Genomic DNA, 18,171 nt, shown 5'->3' on the forward strand with positions numbered 1-18,171 from the left:
AGTAAAGTGCTTTTTTAAAAAAATAAATAATAATAATAATAATAATAATAATAATAATAATAATAATAATAATAATTCATTAAAGGTGACCCAAAGATCACTCTTTTGATAGTTGTTGTTTTTAATTGATGCATATGTATCAATTTTACCCTGCGTCAGGGATGGGTAACCTGTGGCCCTCCAGAGGTTGAATTCCGTCTCCCATCACCTCCAGGCAGCATGGCCAATGGTCAGAGAAGGTTGGGATTGCCATATATAGGGCTTTTTCCCCAGGGGGAACTTGCCAAAACTCAGTTCTGGCAACTCTCAGGTGGGTTCCATTGCCATTCTAAGAGAAAGAGGGAGGCGTTCATGGTGAGTTCCGGCACCTCCTTTTCTAGAAAAAGAGCACTGGTCATATAGTAACATTGTGCACTCTCATTTGCTTGTTTTTGTTTTGTTTTGTTTTGTTTTTTACAGTGCAGTTCACAGCCTTTATCCTCAGTCTGATCCTGCCATGGGGCTCGTGGACAGGCTGCTCAACTGCAGAGAGGTGAAAGACGCTCCAAATATCGTGACGCTTCACGTGACTTCCTTCCCCTATGCCCTGCAGACGCAACACACCCGCATAAGCCCTTATAATGAAATCCACTGGCCGTCATTATACAACAATGTAAGAAGTTAACTCTTAGGATCTATGGGAGCTTCTTCTTTTTTCCCTTTAATGCCTGCTCTGGCTGTTAACGACCACAGCGTTATGTTCCAAAGAAAAGCTGTTATGCAGAATGATGGGGCTCACATCCCTGTTTGCTGATCTCCGGTCACTTCTCTTGGCTCTTCTGAATCCCTTTATCTTTTCCTTTACCCCCTGATTCTCTCCCCTCTACTTTAATTCCTACCAAAACAGAACCTTATTGAAGGTGCGATTTGGGATCTGTTGATTACAAAACAACACGTAATATTATCTGTGCTCTAGTACATCTGCAGTGCCCCCAAAATGCTGGGGTATAAAGGATAACAGAATTGAAGAGTTAGAAGGGACCATGTGGGTCATCTAGTCCAACGCCCTGCAATGCAGTATTCCCCCCCCCATGTGGAACTCAAACCCACAACACTGAGGTTAAGAGTTTCATGCTCTGCTGACTGAGGTATCCCAGAACAGATTCTGTAGTGCAGAGCTTGTGCCGCAACACGTTAGTGTGTCCGCTGCAGTGTGTAGGTGTGTCGCGTGAATGAACCCGCGCTCCTCCCAGGCCTGGAAAGGGGGGTCAGTTTAATCTCTGGTTTGCTAGTAAAAATGAATTACTGTGTTACAAAATGATAACATGTCTAAAAAGTGTGTCGCTGACATGAAAAGTTTGGGAAGATCTGCTCTAGTAAGTGAGGATGCTGATTGCATTAGGAGCAAAAGGCAGAAAAGCTTGGGTCAGGATTCAATTAAACAGTTTCTCTAGCTTCTCCACCCTCTTCTCCATCCCAGCCCCCCCCCCCCGAATTGGCTGGTTGGGGGTCAGAACAACTTCCAGGTGGGAGGAGAGGGGAGATCGTTCTGTCTGGCAAACAGAAACACTTGCACTGATGGAACAATTGTAATAGTGCAGTGTTGAATTCCACCCCAACATCCACGCCGTGTCTGGCACAGCCGGCACTCTGTGCATTGTGCTGCCTAAACTGCTTGCACAGTTGATCCGTCCCTGAGTGGGTACTGGTGAGGATCATGGTGGAGGAGGTAAGTAGGATTGGCCAGAAAGAAGGGACAGGGTCTTATTCATAGCCCTGTGTATATTTGCGATAACCGGATTGGTGAACTGTTAAATCATCATCACGGACAACCCTGTTAATAGTCACTGTCATTTCTTTCAAGGGTGTGGACTTGTACCATGAAAACAAGAAGTACTACGGATTGTCTGAGTTTATCGAATCCACTCTTTCCGGACACAGCCTTCCCTTGCTTCGTTACGACAGCTCTTTTGAAGCAATGGTCATGGCTTTGGGGAAAAGGTACCGTTTTTGCCTTGCAGTGTGGTTAAAATTTTAAAAAAGCAATATAGTTTGGTAGGTAGACTGTAGGTTTGAATGGCTGATGGCATTCTTTGTTCCTTTAGATATGCCCCTGATATATATTGATATATACATGCATTGCCATCACAGTTCTGCTAAGTGGCTGGATTGTGTCAGGCAGATTATCAAAAAGTAATTTAGGGCATATTCACACTTACCTTTCTTCCATGCTCTCCAGGCATGGCCTGCCCTTTAAAGCTCCTTGGCTGAGTGCTCTTGTTTTCTTGAGCATTCCCCCATATTTCTGCATACTGAGGGGGTCCCCCAAGTATATAGAAGCCACAGCCTTCTTTTTGGGTGGATCCATTTCACTTCCCAACCAATAAGCATTCAGTCATTCAAGTTTGCCACCAGAGGGAATAACAGTGTCCTATGATCAGCCTTGGGCTTGCCGATCAAAAGGTCGGTGGTTCGAATCCCCGTGACAGGGTGAGCTCCTGTTGCCCACCTAGCAGTTCGAAAGCACGCCAAAAGTGCAAGTAGATTAATAGATAATTCTCTGGCGGGAAGGTAAACATTGTTTCCGTGTGCTGCTCTGGTGTCAGTGTTCCGTTGTGCCAGAAGCGGCTTAGTCATGCTGGCCACATGACCCGGAAAAACTGTGGAGCGGACAAGTGCCGGCTCCCTCAGCCTGCCGGCTCCCTCAGCAAGATGAGCACCGCAACCCTAGAGTCATTTGTGACTGGACTTAACTGTCAGGGGTCCCTTTACCTTTACCTTTATGCACACCACAATGCTGCTCAATGGGTCCATCACTTTTTGCAAGCAAAGCATCCACACAGGCTCTCACTGCTTTCTGTTTTGTTTCAGGTTTCCTAGGCTGCACAGCGCCGTGATAAGGACCTTTGTGCTTGTTCAGCACTACTCCGCTGCCATGATGGCGGTGTGCGGCTTGTCCCAGATGAAAAACTACACCACCGTGGAAACTCTAGAGATCGCTCAGAACCTCATCAATTCTTCGCGCCAGTGCCCCAACGGACACGGGCTGATGGTAGTCCTAAGGATTCCGTGCATACCTTTGGCAGCAGTCGCTTATGAGCGCCTCAACCACGTGAGGGAAAGGCTAGCCCTCGAAGACCATTTCGAAATCATCCTGGGCAATCCCAACTCTGGGATCACCATAGGAAAGCACTTCATAGAGCAGCTGAAGGTAATAAACAGAACAGCTCTGCTCAAACTGGAGTTCCAACCTCAGCTGTACAGATTATGCCCGTGGTGGCTGGTGCCCATTGGGACTGCTGGAGTGGAAGGCAAGGAGACCAGCAGTAGGTGGAGCCAGAGACAGTGTAGGCGGGGTCACATCCTGGACCAATGGCAAGTCAGAAGGCAGGCGGGTGTGGGCTGGCTGAGGGCAGATTGAGGCTGGTGTGTCCATGTTCCATTTTCTCTAATGGACTAGCCACCACTGCTGCTGTCACAGGAGCCTGCAGGTCATTAATAACACAGCTCAAAGTTGGAGCTAACTCTTCATTAGCAAAAATATGATCTCCACAGACTTGGTTGAGTGTCAGGCCTAATGAGCAAAGCGGGTCATTCCCAGTGGTCATGAAAACCAGTTGCCGAAACTGAAAGTCCCTGCCTCCTCAAAGCCATCTAAGTCCCCTTCTCTCCAGGGCTTTCTTCAAGCAATAGGAGACTGCGCCTGTGTGCAGCCAACTTCTCCTCTGCTCTTTTCATGCCTCTTCTAGTTCTGGGAGACAAGGGAGGAGGGGAACTTGTCACAGCAAGAGGGGGAGGCATGCATGACTCTTCACCAGCCTGACTCATCTTTGCCTCTTGGCCTCCCTCCTTCCACTCATCTGCTTTAGCTTCTGCCTCTGATTCTGGACTTCTCTCTGCCACAGATTCTCCCAGCTCACTAAGCCCTGTTACCTCTTCAGCTTCTGACACCTTCTCCTCCCAGTTCCCCCCTCTTTTCCCTCTGACCACTCATTGTTGTCCTACCACCACTCCCTGGATTCTGACCTTCTTCTCTTGGTGGTTCCCCAGCTGGTTCCTTCCACCATTCCTCTGCATTCAACCACTCCATGACAGCTGCTGGTTAGCAGTGTCCATTGACAAAATGTGTTCCACACCAGAGAAAATAAAAGTCATTCGATGGGGCTTATTTCAGAGTAGACATGTCTAGGGTTGCCCAGTGCCTCTAATAGTAATAGTAGTAGTAGTAGTAATAATAATAACAATAATAATTTATTTATATCCCACCCTCCCCAGCCAAACTGGGCTCAGGGCGGCTAACATCAAAATCTAGAATGCATTAAAACATAAAATCCAGCAATTGACTGAAATACAGTTTAAAATCAGATTAATATCAGAATAAATCAGATGGCAACCCACAATTTCTGATACATATTCTGATATCAGCATCCAAGAAGGGATGTACTCCAGCGGCTGGCTTGTTGCCTTCTGACTCTTCATTATCTCTCCTGTTTACTTGGAAGTAAATTCTATAGGAGGAATTCAACATCGCTGTCTTCTGATTGTTCCAGCAGCACAAGCTTTTCAGTTTGCCAAATGTAACAACTCGCTCCACCTCTCCTCCCGCTGCATGCTCTTCCATGGGAATCTTGTTATTATCGTTGACTGTATATTTTTTAAGGTTATCTGCGGATTTGCATTTTAAACATGTAAGCCGCTTTGTGGAGGACTTTGTCAAAAGATGGATTATAAGTACCGTCAATAAAGAGAAAAATAAATAAATGTTACTCTCTTAACCGTACTCTTGACTGGGAGTAGAGAGTGAATGAAGGGCCACTCAGCATGTTCTTGGCTCAGCTGAGGTTTGAACCAAGGACTTGATGGTTCACAGTTTTTAACCACGACTCCACATTATGACAGCTTGCATGTACAGCAGCTCTTTCTCTAGAGTGAGCTGTAAAACAGTGTGTTTCAAATGTTTTGGCAGATTTGGCAGAAGATTGAAGATGCCGAATGGAGGCCTCAGACTTATTTGGAACTGGAGGGACTGCCTTGCATATTGATTTTTAGTGGAATGGATCCCCAAGGAGAGTCACTCCCAAGGTAATCTCTCTCTCTCACACACGTATGAATTGAAAAATAGTTATATGAAATATACACATGTCCCTCAGGAGAGGGCTTTCTTCTTGTTCCACAGCTGTGCCTTGCAAAATTCCATCCTTGCCCACTGAATTGAAGCTTGGTTAAGATTTCCAGATAAGATCAGATTCAGTGGAAAAGACTGGATTTTTGCAAGAAACAACCATGGAACAAGGAAATCTCTTGGACCCAGGGGAATTAAGCAGTACACATAAAATAGGGTTCAAAATAAAGTGTGGATGAGCCCTAAATTGAAGCAGTCAAGGTGTTATTGATATGCAACAGGATTTTGTCACGCTGCTTTACCTAAACGTCCCAGATGGACAGGAAATGACAACAGATAAGCACTTTCAGTTATTATCTCAGTAATATTGTAGAATTCACCTGGTCTTTCAGTCTGTCTCTCTTCCTGTCTGTCCCACCAAGGTCCTTGAGGTACTGTGACCTACGTCTGATAAATTCCTCCTGCTTGGTGAGAACAGCCCTGGAGCAAGAACTGGGCTTGGCAGCCTATTTTGTAAGTTCTGAAGTCCCCGTGGAAAAAGCAGTAGGCACAAATGATGTCCTGGAGAGTGACCCAGAGAAGCTAAGCAGTACTGATAACGAAGATGAAGAAACAGTAACAGAAGGTAAAGGGATATCCATAGGACCATTGACTTGAAAAGGGGGCGGGAGACATTTGTGAGCTTCCATCACCCCTGGCTGTTAGCCATGCTGGCCAAGACTGATGGGAGCTGGGAGTCCAGCAACATCTGGAGGAGGATATAGGCTATTCACCCCTACTCTGCTTCTCTAGTCTTTTGCATTTTTAAGTTAGATGGATCATGTCCAGCAACTGTAAACACAACTTCCATTTCTTCACAATTGTGGAATAGGCTCCTCTTCGGAAAAGAGAAGCCCCATCAAAAGAGAAAGGTCTGGCTCACACGATTCTGCAGCTTCCTCTGTCTCTTCTAAAGCATCAAGTAAGACATCAGCATGACTCCTTTACAATATGTACATTGGGGACCGAAATCCTAATGATTTAACCCATGTTGCTAATGCTGTGGATGCTTGGCTTTTGCCATCACTAATACAAAAAACAGGGGCCAGACAGACAGACAAGATAAAGGCAACACTCAACTCTCCCTGAGAAATCTCCACTTCACTGCATTTGACATGGTTGTGTGAATTGCGTCTTAGCTTTTGTGTACTGAAGGAAGACTCACTGTGATGCAATAAGGGAAAAGCCACTCTCTGGGCTCAAGTGGAGCGGTGCACTATACAGTCTACCTTTCCACTTGTATTTATCACTGATAAATAATTATCTCTGGGGTTATATATTGGGTCAGGGGGATATCGCAGCCTTCAGTTGCCACTAATGATTTAACAGAGCACTCTTATTAAGTTATGGATTTTGTCCATAGGCACAGCTTTCTGCAGCGAAACATCTCCTCCTTTGGTAACCGCAGGGGAGGTGGGAAAGTCTCCCCATCCGGTACTCAGCAGCAGCACTGAAGAGAGTGTGAATAACTCCGAAAAACAGAGACTGAAAGCAGACAGAGACTCAAAGCTGGAAGCCAAAGCTGCTCAGGCCTCCATCACTTCGTCGCCTCCACCCCCTTTCTCATCTCCCTCCGCCTCTTCAGCACCTGCCCACAGCTCTTTCGTCCTGCAGGCCTCTCAGTGCTCCATGACCAAAGCATCCCAGCAGCCCCCCATCGTTTACTTGCCCAAACTGGTGCATGACATGGTTACTTCTGCAGACAGCACAGGACTTCCCAAGTCATCGTCCCTCTTGCCTTACCATTCGGTCATGTGGGCCAGTTCTTTCCGCCCGCTCATGAGCAAGATGATGACCTGCACCGAGCAGTCTCTATATTATCGCCAGTGGACCGTCCCCAAACCGATCCATATGGACTATAACAACAGGAATGAAGGCAGGATGGATACCTTTCATCCAAGGAGGCTGCTACTGAGTGGACCACCACAGGTAGGTAACAAGAACAGGGACACCGTTTATTATTATTATTATATCATTGTGCATTTTGCCTCTCCGTTTCATGTAGGAGGAATGTCATCATACCTGGGCTTTGAATCAAGCTGCACTGGTCACCTGACTTTTCAGGCACCTGAAATATGATACTTTAATGTGCTTAGATTTCATAAGCTACTTCTATAAGTTTCTGATGTATATCTTCACAGATAGGAAAGACAGGTGCCTATCTGCAATTCCTCAGTATTTTATCTAGAATGCTGATTCGGTTGACGGAAGTAGACGTTTATGACGAAGAGGAGATCAATGCTGGTATGTCCTACATGTCAAACCTTGGATGAATAATTTGTAATTGTTAATGAGAAGTTGAGTGTTTTATTGCTGTGCTCTTAACCCCCCCCCCCAATGTTCATTTATTTCAGTCTTCAGTTAACGCAGCCATTACCAAAGGCTGGCAGTCAGGCAAAGACAATAAGAATCGCCCTTCCTTCCTTCAATATTGAATAGTTAATTATTTTTGAGTTTGCATTTTTGAATGATGAAAAGGGTATAACAGTGTGCATAGCATGAGTTTGTTTTCCTGTGATTGTAGATCTTAAAGAAGAATCAGAGCCGTGCTATCATCAGTCAGGGGATGCGTGGCCCGATCTGGAAACATTCAAGAAAATACCTTTCGACTACACGATCCATGATCCAAAATATGAAGATGCAAGTCTCATCTGTTCAAGGGTCCAGAAAACAAGCAGCGAAGGTCAGGGTTAGTTATTCAGTTATTCTGACCAGACACCTGTTTGGTAATGATCTTTCATGCCATGAAACGGTCCAGTTAGAATGTATTGATCAGAATCTGGTTGTGTGGTTTTTTTGCATTCCATTGATGAGAAGTGTGGGGAATGGCACTCAGTTTGGATTATGGGCATTCAGTACAATTCTGAATTAAGTAATTATGGACTTCAGTGAGACTACTAATCTCTAGCTAGTTTTGCTTTCTAATCTGGCCTTGATTGCTGTAGTCCTAAAACTCATATGACAGGGATGGGGAAGCTGAGTCCCTCCAGCCATTTTTTGGATTTCAACTCCCATCAGCCCCAACCAGCAGGACCCATGGCCAGCAAAGATTGGGAGCTGGAGTCTAATAATGTCTGGAGGGGTGTAAAGGGGTACACCCTGCTCACAGCCACCTTTTCCCAGTATTTGCCTTTTGATTCCTCAAGCCCCCAGCATATGGCAGAAATTGAAAAGAAGAAGAAGAAGGGAGCAATGGGAAGTCTCTTTCTTAAACTGTCACAAAGTATGGTTGGTGAACTGTTGAGACTGATGAGCTGTAATTTGGGCACTGGTGTTACCATCAATGTAAAGTGCTCTATTAGAGTCATGGATTCTCCCAAAGGTTTCATGGGAAATGTAGTTTGTTAAGGGTCTTCTTACAACTTTCATCATCACCCTATGTTTCCCAGGAGTCTTTGTGGGGGGAGCCATGTCTGTTACATTGGTATAAGAGCACTTTAAATGTGTGGTGCGGGATGTGACCATAATCTTGCTAAAACTACAACAATGCTGTGACTTATTTTGTGTGTGTCTGTGTGTTTGTACACACACACACACACAGAGAGATGCATATATCATGCACATATTTATTCTATTTATATGCATCCTTTCATCTGAAGTTGACAGGGAGGTTACAGCATAAAGCAGTAAGAAGCACACTCTGAGGAGGACTTAGCAATGCCACTAGAGGGTGCTAGTGAGCAAGTTCATAGTATCATAGAATTGGAAGGGAAATGAGAGTCATCTAGTTCAACCCCCTACAGTGGGCATAGGCAAACTTGGACCTCCAGACGTTTTGGGACTACAATTCCCATCATCCCTGACCACTGGTCCTGTTAGCTAGGGATCATGGGAGTTGTAGTCCCAAAACATCTGGAGGGCCGAGTTTGCCTATGCCTGCCCTACAGGAAAATTTGTGATTTCCAAATAATATTAATATTTATAATAATCTTAGCACACATGTAGCACCGTAGAGCATTCAGAGCACATTACGTTTACTTCCTCGTTTGTTAACTTTAAAGCTGAACTGAAATGGAAACAAATATGTCAGTTACAGTGACATATGGCAGTGCTTTATGTCAAACAGCATGAGTAATGTTTTTCAAAGATGTTGGTGGCTACAGAAATTATTTACATATAGACAGACGGATAGATTGAGAACAATGTTTACAGTAAACATGTCAACACTCCCATGAGAATAGCAACTTTTTTTCAGATTCCTTTTTGATTGCAACCAGTATAATTTTGCATTCAGAAGATACTCAAGGATGGGGCAATTCCTTTGCGCTGGCCAGTGCTCACTTAACTGACATGATTAAAATACATTTGTACAGATAGTACAGCAAGCAGAAAACAAGAGGACTTGTATATGCGTCGTCAGACAACACGGATGAGATTATCCAAATACGCTGCTTACAACACTTACCATCACTGTGAACAGTGTCATCAGTATATGGGCTTTAACCCCAGGTACCAGGTAAGACTGATAGAGCCCTTTTAGTTTTGTTTTTGTACATTATTCTCTGTCAGCTGTTCTCCCATTCATCTTGGTTTGTCTTCTGATTTTTCTAAGGGTCAGGCCAACTATTTGGATGATATCGAATATTGGCTGCCCTGTTTTAGGGCTAGATTTAATTTCTGCTGTACTTGACGGATGCTTTTACACTACTCTATAACGAATGGCTCTGCCGTTGTGGGAATAGAGCAATAGAAACATTAACTCTTTTTGGAATATAACTCTGTAAGAAGATCAAAATACCTTATTTTACTCCCATCCTCTTAAGATATGCAGGAAGGACAATTGAATGGCATTTAGCTGACTGCTTATTGGCTAACCTGAACAAAATATTAACGGAAAGAGCTGCTAGATTTTTCTTGTCTGCTGCAAAGACCCCTGAAGAGATTTTGTTAATTTAGTTGTATCTTCGTTTGTTCCTGTCCTTAGTTTATATAAGTACTATATCTTTTAACCTGATATATGTTAGAAACTTTGACCAAACTGCGGGAGGCAATGGAAGACAGGAGTGCCTGGCGTGCTCTGGTCCATGGGGTCACAAAGAGTCAAACACCACTAAACGACTAAACAACAATAACAACAACAACATGTTAGAAACATAGATTGTCTTCATCAGCATGGCAAACTAACCAAAGTCCAACCTTTGACCCTCGAGCTAGAGCATCTGTGTATATAATCTAGTAATTTTTTAAAGGATGCAGTAGAACTGTGGTAGAATTAGTAAAACCCAAAAGTATCTAGTACACAAATGCCAGACGCTATTCCGTCAGAGTCTGCATTCCAAATACATCAGCATAAATGGCCACTGATCTCTACATAAATGGCACTCCCTGCCCCTGTTAAGATTTAATTTGCTACTACATGTGCACCAGTGCCATAGCTGGCGAGGTGAATTATGCTTCTATCATTCTCCCTCCTCAGCTTTATGAATCCACCCTGCACGCTTTTGCCTTTTCCTATTCCATGCTTGGAGAGGAAATTCAGCTTCACTTCATCATCCCTAAGTCCAAGGAGCACCATTTCGTCTTTAGTCATCCGGGAAGACAGCTGGAGAGTATGAGATTGCCTCTTGTCACTGATGAGGTAGGTAAATATCAGTGCGAGCCATTTTGCATTTGTACGGGGCCATGATATAAATTGCCTTCTCTGGGTTGGCTCTGCTTCTGGATAATGGTAAAAATACCCTGCTTTTCTTTCTGTATAATATCTCTGCTGCGCAGGAAGACAGCATGCAAACTGTCCAGTATTGAAATAGGCCTTTAGCAGAGCTGCAGAGCTCTTTGGAGCATGTCTTAGGATCACCAAAGAGACAAAGCTCCCCATATGTTTTCAGATGTGCATCATCAAAATATGCAAAGTTGTAAAAAGTTACTGCCGGGAGAACTGTTTGCCAATGGTCTCAAGAAGAGAAGCTCTTTTTTTATACTGACTTTAGCTGGATAGCTCGGTTGGTTACAGCATGGTGCTGACAACGCCAAGGTTGCAGGTTTGATCTCCGTATGGGACAGCTGCATATTCCTGCATTGCAGGGGGTTGGACTAGAATGACCCTCCAGGGTCCCTTCTATGAGATATCTACCTTGAAGGCAATGGTGTAGTAGAGGAGAGAAGGAGTGATGGGCAGGGACAAAGTGGCACCCCTTATTTCACAGCAGGGATGACGACTTCCTCCTCCTCAGGTACAGTTTGCCAGTCCTCTGCCTGCCAAATAAATAGGCTTTTTATTGGAGAGACACCCATCCATAAGCTAAGCATTTGGAATATTACATTAACATGCCTGGCTAAGCATTGTACCGCCACTTCTTTTTGGGGGAAATTATGAAGACCGTTTATTATGACCACCTGCAATGTCACTGAAAACAGGAAACTTTTGAGTCTACCATAATATTTCATCAGGCTGAAAATTAAGCAAAGCGGGAGTTCAGGAGATGGGGGGTGAGTTTGGTATTGAAGCGATAGTGTCTGGATTGGTCAAAGTTCAGTTTCGTTGTATAATTCTAAAAGGGTTTAAGGGCTTCGTTATGAAGAGCACTTCAGAATTTATTACTTCACTCTGCTCGGTGTCATGACATAGTTAACTGTACAGTCCCTATCTCTTGAAGGAGGATAGAGGATGGTGGAACCATTGCCACACTCAGTTCTCCCAAGGAATGCTTTAAGGCAAACCACCCCTGCTTCCTTCAGACACCTCTCTGGCCTTTGGCTTGGCAGCTGGGGAACCAAATGCTCTTCAGAGGGCTCTGAGACCTCAGTTCATTTGTCTCAACCTGGGGTTGTATCAAATTGCGCCTCTTCGATCCAGCAGAGGCTTCCATGACACAAAAGTGGGTGTTCAGTACAAAATTCCTGAAATGCTCATCCAACAATGAATGCAATAAATGAAGTGATCCAGGCATTTATAGTCATACCTCGGGTTTAAGTAGCTTTGGGATGAATATTTTTGAGTTGTGCTCCGTGGCGACCCGGAAGTAACGGAGTGTGTTACTTCCGGGTTTCGCTGCTCCCGCATGCGTGGAAGCGGTGAATTGCGACCCGCGCACGCACAGACGTGCGGACACGGGTTGCGTTCGCTTCTGGATGCGAATGGGGCTCCAGAACGGATCCCATTCGCATCCAGAGGTACCACTGTATTTCATTTCATTTCATTTGGTTTCTCATGAATGTATTGACATTTTTAGCTAGCAGGTAAGCTGTTCAGCTATGTGTAAATTGGTGGAAGCCTGTTGATTACAATGAAACAATGCCAGTATATTTAGTTGTTGACCCTCCTCTCTGTCTAGCTTTTTTGTTGTTGCTGCTTATATTAACCACCATAATAACACAGATTCCTAACTTTATAGAGCCAAGATTATATAAAGAGCCCTACTTTTACTCCCACAACTGGACGTCACGAACATGGACTTTTTAACCTTTACCATGCAATGGATGGGGCCAGCCATTTGCACGTCCTAGTCGTCAAAGAGTACGAAATGGCAATATATAAAAAATACTGGCCCAATCACATCATGCTTGTTCTGCCAAGTATTTTCAACAGTGCTGGAGTGGGTATGTATATGGTGAAATTCTTGGCTGCGTGAATGCAGTGAGGTCTAAATGGCAATAATTTTTTGCATAATTAAATAAAGCCTTGGTTGGTTATAGGAGTGGCTTGCCTGGTGGGATGGAACCAAAACAATAGCTTCCTGGCACCTTTTTGGAGGGGAACGTAAGAACGAATTAAGAGACTGGCTGCTGGATCAGACCAGTGGCTCACCTAGTATTCTGTTCTCACAGTGGCTAACCAGCTGCCTATGCGAAATTTTCAAACAAGGTATCAAAGTGGATTGTGAAATATCAAAACAAGCATGGATAAAACAATAGTCCACCACTGAAACACAATCACCAGGCTAAAACAGCATCCAAGTGCAGGAACGCAAAGAGTCGAAAGTAACATGCAATAGATTAAAATCAGCAACAACAGAATCAAAAGCTTATTTAAATAAAAATGTATTCAGATGCCAGCAAAGCACAAAACAGAGAGGAAGATAATCTAACCTCGCCCTTCAATATGTCAAAATGACATACACATATTCAAATTTAATCAAGTAATGAATCAACTAAAAGGCAGGTCCTTAATCACTAAGCAATGCCATCATTTACATGGCTACTCAGAAGTAAGCCCATTACATTTAGTAGGACTTACTTCCAGGTTTCAGTCTAAAAATACTTGAATTTGCTGTCAGCCTTAGAATAAAGCAAAGTCGAGTGTGTGGGTGAGAGATACAGCAAAAGATTTCTAGATAAAATGTTGATTTCAGTTCTCACGTTACAGTGTGTGGTTTGCTTCTCTCTTTTCTGGCGATTGGTTTTAGGCGCTGCTCACTTCCTAATAAAGGAACTGTCCTACCACAATCTGGAGCTTGAGCGAAATCGGCAGGAGGAGCTAGGCATTAAGCCCCAAGACGTCTGGCCTTTCATCATCATCTCTGACGACTCCTGTGTCATGTGGAATGCTGTAGAAATGGATTGCTCAGGTGACAGAAAAAGGTAACGCGCAGTTTCTTTGGGATGGCATATTGACTGGGCTTCCTCGAGCGATCAGATTTTGAACTGTTTCTCTGGCCACTTGCAGTGAATACACATGGACTGAAAGGAACATTTCATTGAAGCAAATTCTTCAGCATATTGAATCAACTCCGGATGTCACCCACTATGCCTTGATTGGGATGAGGAAGTGGTCAAGTAAAACCAAGAGCAGAGAGATCAAGGAGCCGTTCTCTTGCTGCCATGTTCACGATTTTATCATGCTGAACGTGGACCTAACGCAGAACGTTCAGTATAACCAGAACAGGTGAGGCAAGGCTGATGAAGTAGATTTTTGTCTCTGATAGCATAAGCCACACTATATTTGATAGTCCCTAAGGAGCTATAGGGATGCGGGTGGCGCTGTGGGTTAAACCACAGAGCCTAGGACTTGCCGATCAGAAGGTCGGTGGTTTGAATCCCCGCGACGGGGTGAGCTCCCGTTCCTCGGTCCCTGCTCTTGCCAACCTAGCATTTCGAAAGCACGTCAGAGTGCAAGTAGATAAATAGGTACCTCTCCAACAGGAAGGTAAACGGTGTTTCCGTGCCCTGTTCTAGTTCGCCAGAAGTGGCTTAGTCATGCTGGCCACATGACCCGGAAGTTGTACGCCGGCTCCCTCGGCTAATGAAGCGAGATGAGCGCCGCAACCCCAGAGTCGGTCACGACTGGACCTAATGGTCAGGGGTCCCTTTACCTTTACCTTAAGGAGCTATAACCTCCCTCTGTTGTTTTAGAGTTTCACTGACTTCTAATGCTTTTCTAGGCCCTGTTTATAGGTCAAAAGTGATGGTTTTGACCCCCAAGCCCTAAATGGCTTGGGACCCCAGTACTTAATGGAATGGCTTTTCTTAGAAGTACCCACACATACCCCAGATCATCTACAGAGGCCCTTCTGTGTGTGCTCCCTCATTGTGAAGTAGAGAAGGTATTTGCAATGATACCCCACATTTGTGGAATGTTTTCCCTAGAGATGCCTGTTTAGCACCTACCATTAATGTCTTTTCAGCACCAGGTACATAATCACCTGTCCTTTGGGGGCTTCTGACATCTTCTCAATATCTTGCTTTTAGTCTGTATTCAGTTGACAGTGAACAGTTTTAACTGGTGTGTGTGGGGGGGTGTCTTTTAATTTTATATGATTGTGTTGGTGTCAATATTCATTTATTTCTGTTGCTTCGCTTGATTAATATCGTAAGTTTGTATTTTGACATATTTCTAATTCTTCTTTTGACGTGCCGTCAATTCTTCCTTTGCACATCGCCTACAGGCTTGTTGCACGAGGCAACGGAGACACATAACTAATAAAATGAAATAAATAGGGCCAAACTAGATGTGATGATTAACGTGTCTTTGCATTTAACTTGCATGTTAAAACAAATGCAAATGGCAGTTCTTAGGGGAGGTGACAATTACCAGGATCTTGGCAGGTGGCGAGGAGGAAGTTTTTACTTTTCCTCTCCTGCTGTGGTCCTGATGAAAATAGCTTCTTTGAATCCCTCACTGGCATCATGTGCAAAAGTTTTCCATATCACACCTGGCTAATTTAGAATATATATATATAAACAGCTTATCTATGTGGGGCTTGGTCCTTAATCTCACAGCGGCACTGCCCGCCAGAGCACTGATTCCCCTTTTCTGTCAAATGTCATGCTTGAACCAGTTTCCTTGATGTCTTGGTTTACACTCTTCCTTTTAAAACTGTATCCACCATTGTGATTTCTGTGCAATTTGAAACACTTCAGCTAATGAAGGCCTATTGCTTCTTGCATACTGCGTTCCCCTCCGCCTGACAGGTTTGTGTGTGACGATGTGGACTTCAACCTGCGTGCCCACAGCACTGGCCTTCTGATCTGTCGGTTCAACCGATTCAGCGTCATGAAGAAGCAAATTGCCGTTGGCGGGCAAAGGTCCTTTCATATTAAGTCAAAGGTCAGAATTCAGAAACTTCTGCGAAATCTCCCACTTTTTGTTTCGTTCTTATAATACAGTGGGGCGGGGGGGGGGGGGGGAGAGAAAGGAAAGACGTTGGTGCGACGGGCAAAGTCACTCATTTGTGCATGTTGGCTTGTTTTCAATTTTCATTGGGAATATGTGAAACAGATAGATCCTGTTCCGCCTTTCCAAACCTCCCATGATGAGGGAAGAATGCAAACTCTTATCTGCTCTGTTTCATCCTCCTCACTTGCCATGCTGCCCTCTATGTTTCAGAGCAGCCTTTCTCAACCTGTGGGTCCCCAGATGTTGTTGAACTACAACTCCCATCACCTCTAGCTAGCAAGGCCAGAGCTCAGGGATGATGGGAGTTGTAGTCCAACAACATCTGGGGACCCACAGGTTGAGAACTGCTGTTTTAGAGGATGATATTCTGCTGTGGGAAGAGCCTTTGTATTTATTTAGAATCCAGATTATGTAGGTCACAGCAAAGAAGAAGAATGATAAGCATTATTTTATCGTTGTTTTTCTTTGTTGCATGCTCTGTAGCAATTGATAAGAAGCTTATTATTTGAGAAGTTGTTGTTTTTGTAAGTGTATACAGTGTTACCTCGGGTTAAGTACTTAATTCGTTTCGGAGGTCTGTTCTTAAAACTGTTCTTAACCTGAAGCACCACTTTAGCTGATGGGCCTCCTGCTGCCGCTGCGCCGCCAGAGCCCGATTTCTGTTTTTATCCTGAAGCAAAGTTCTTAACCTGAAGCATTATTTCTGGGTTAGCGGAGTCTGTAACCTGAAGCGTATGTAACCTGAAGCGTCTGTAACTTGAGGTAGCACTGTACCATTCCAGGAAGAGGCTGGTTCCCCCCTCCCCAAAGAAAGCCTGAGTGATTCTTAGAGGGGAGGCTGGTGGCTTCATGCTAGTGCACCAGCACTGCTTGCAGAAGCTGCCAGGTTCAGTCCTCAGCACCTCCAGGTCTGAAATCCCAGAGAGCTCCAGCCCGTGAGTGTGGACAATACTGAGCTGGACAGATGCATGGTCTGACTCAGAACAAGTCCGCTTCCTGTGTCTCCCTATGGATGGTTCTTAAGTGGTAGTGACACAAGTAAGGGCCTGTGCTGCTGAAGTCAAAACTCTCATCGGTAGGACATTCTCCTGCTGACACATGCTTAATTAGAAGGGCACATGCGTCCAAATGATGTGAAGCCAGATTGTACGAGGTTCTAAGTCACGTGGGGAAAGCTGTGCCTGAGTGGAGGCTCCCCACTGCATAGCTTCACTGCACCCCACACCCTTAATACACGGAGAGCACTGCAGCCAGGTGGCAGGGAAGTGGTGGAGGGCATGGATGATTTAGCAAGGGGTTGGACTAGATGACACATGGGATCCCTTCTAGCTCCGCAGTTCTATGATTCTACAGGCCATCTAGTCATGTCTTCTTCGCTCTCCCCTCTTTGCTATACTAATCGAGAGAGGTCTTGAAGACCTGAACAGGACCATATATTTGGTTGTTTTTTATTAGAAGAATTTCATTTATAAAAAAGATACAGAGTGAGAAAAGAAAGAAAGAAAGAAAGAAAGAAAGAAAGAGAGAGAGAGAGAAAGAAAGAAAGAAAGAAAGAAAGAGAGAAAGAAAGAAGGTGAATGAGAATGAAAGGGAAACAAAATACTGTCATGTTACCATATATTAATATACAGATGTGTATATCATCATTATCCTAATACACATATAATTGTCAGTAACCTAATACATTCTGTGTAAACTCACTCCAAATATCATTGTATTTATCCAAAGAAAGTCTGTGGTTAATAAACTGTCTGCCCAAATGTGGCCAGTGTTGTCACTGGTGTTAATTGTATTAACCTGTAGGGAGCTTTCCCTTGTGTTTTTAATCTAAATGTCACACTCCCCTGTATCGCACGTCCCTTTTAGGTGTCGGATAACCCCGTTTTGATTGCCCCAGCTCAGTACATATGCGCTCCCGACAGCAAGCACACCTTCTTGGCTGCTCCTGCTCAGCTGCTGCTTGAAAAATATCTCCAGTATCACAGCCACCGCTTCTTTCCTCTCTCGCTGAAGAACTACAGCCATCCAGTGCTATCCGTGGATTGCTACCTTAATTTGGGACCCCGGGTAATGCATTTTGTTTGTTTGTTGAGCATGATAGACAGCTTCCTTTGTCTCCCCGTGCATGATTATTAAGTGGTCCAAGTGAAAGCATGTGCTTCAGCAATTAAAACTCTTGTCTGTAGGACGTTCTCCTGCCAACGCATATTTAAGTGGAAAAGCACATGTGTCAAAGTGGATCAGGTTCCAGTGCAGGTGCAAGGAGGATGAGCTGCTCCTTCATGCTCCTCTGAGGAACCTCATGCACATGCTATGAGCTGCAGCTTCAGTGCCATGTGGCATTGGGAAAGGCCATCACTTACAGTTGTGATGGGGCAAAACAGATTTTATTTTATTCTGCCGTACTCCCTTCCTCTCCCCCCCACCAGCAGACATTCAGAACCCTCTCAATGAAAAAGAAAAACCCAGAAGAAAC

At 44.4% G+C, this 18,171-nt stretch overlaps 1 protein-coding gene across 13 annotated transcripts in view; it reads left to right on the top strand.

Annotated features, from left to right (window-relative positions):
• GREB1 (growth regulating estrogen receptor binding 1) overlaps positions 1-18,171 on the top strand; it is an 86,564-nt gene that overhangs the window by 64,527 nt on the left and 3,866 nt on the right. For 11 of the 13 annotated variants that reach the window (XM_053381002.1, XM_053381014.1, XM_053381011.1 and 8 more), the window contains 16 exons: positions 460-652; positions 1,844-1,980; positions 2,851-3,190; positions 4,946-5,061; positions 5,524-5,726; positions 5,973-6,062; positions 6,504-7,069; positions 7,282-7,384; positions 7,665-7,829; positions 9,454-9,596; positions 10,557-10,718; positions 12,475-12,679; positions 13,486-13,660; positions 13,746-13,964; positions 15,491-15,626; positions 17,562-17,762. In XM_053381002.1, coding sequence (XP_053236977.1) covers positions 460-652; positions 1,844-1,980; positions 2,851-3,190; positions 4,946-5,061; positions 5,524-5,726; positions 5,973-6,062; positions 6,504-7,069; positions 7,282-7,384; positions 7,665-7,829; positions 9,454-9,596; positions 10,557-10,718; positions 12,475-12,679; positions 13,486-13,660; positions 13,746-13,964; positions 15,491-15,626; positions 17,562-17,762 — 3,154 coding nt within the window. The remainder of the gene's footprint in view (positions 1-459; positions 653-1,843; positions 1,981-2,850; positions 3,191-4,945; positions 5,062-5,523; positions 5,727-5,972; positions 6,063-6,503; positions 7,070-7,281; positions 7,385-7,664; positions 7,830-9,453; positions 9,597-10,556; positions 10,719-12,474; positions 12,680-13,485; positions 13,661-13,745; positions 13,965-15,490; positions 15,627-17,561; positions 17,763-18,171) is intronic. The other 2 variants (XM_053381010.1, XM_053381012.1) reach the window with 1 other exon arrangement.

Source organism: Podarcis raffonei, chromosome 3 (genome assembly GCF_027172205.1).
Source record: "Podarcis raffonei isolate rPodRaf1 chromosome 3, rPodRaf1.pri, whole genome shotgun sequence".
Lineage (NCBI taxonomy): Eukaryota > Metazoa > Chordata > Lepidosauria > Squamata > Lacertidae > Podarcis > Podarcis raffonei.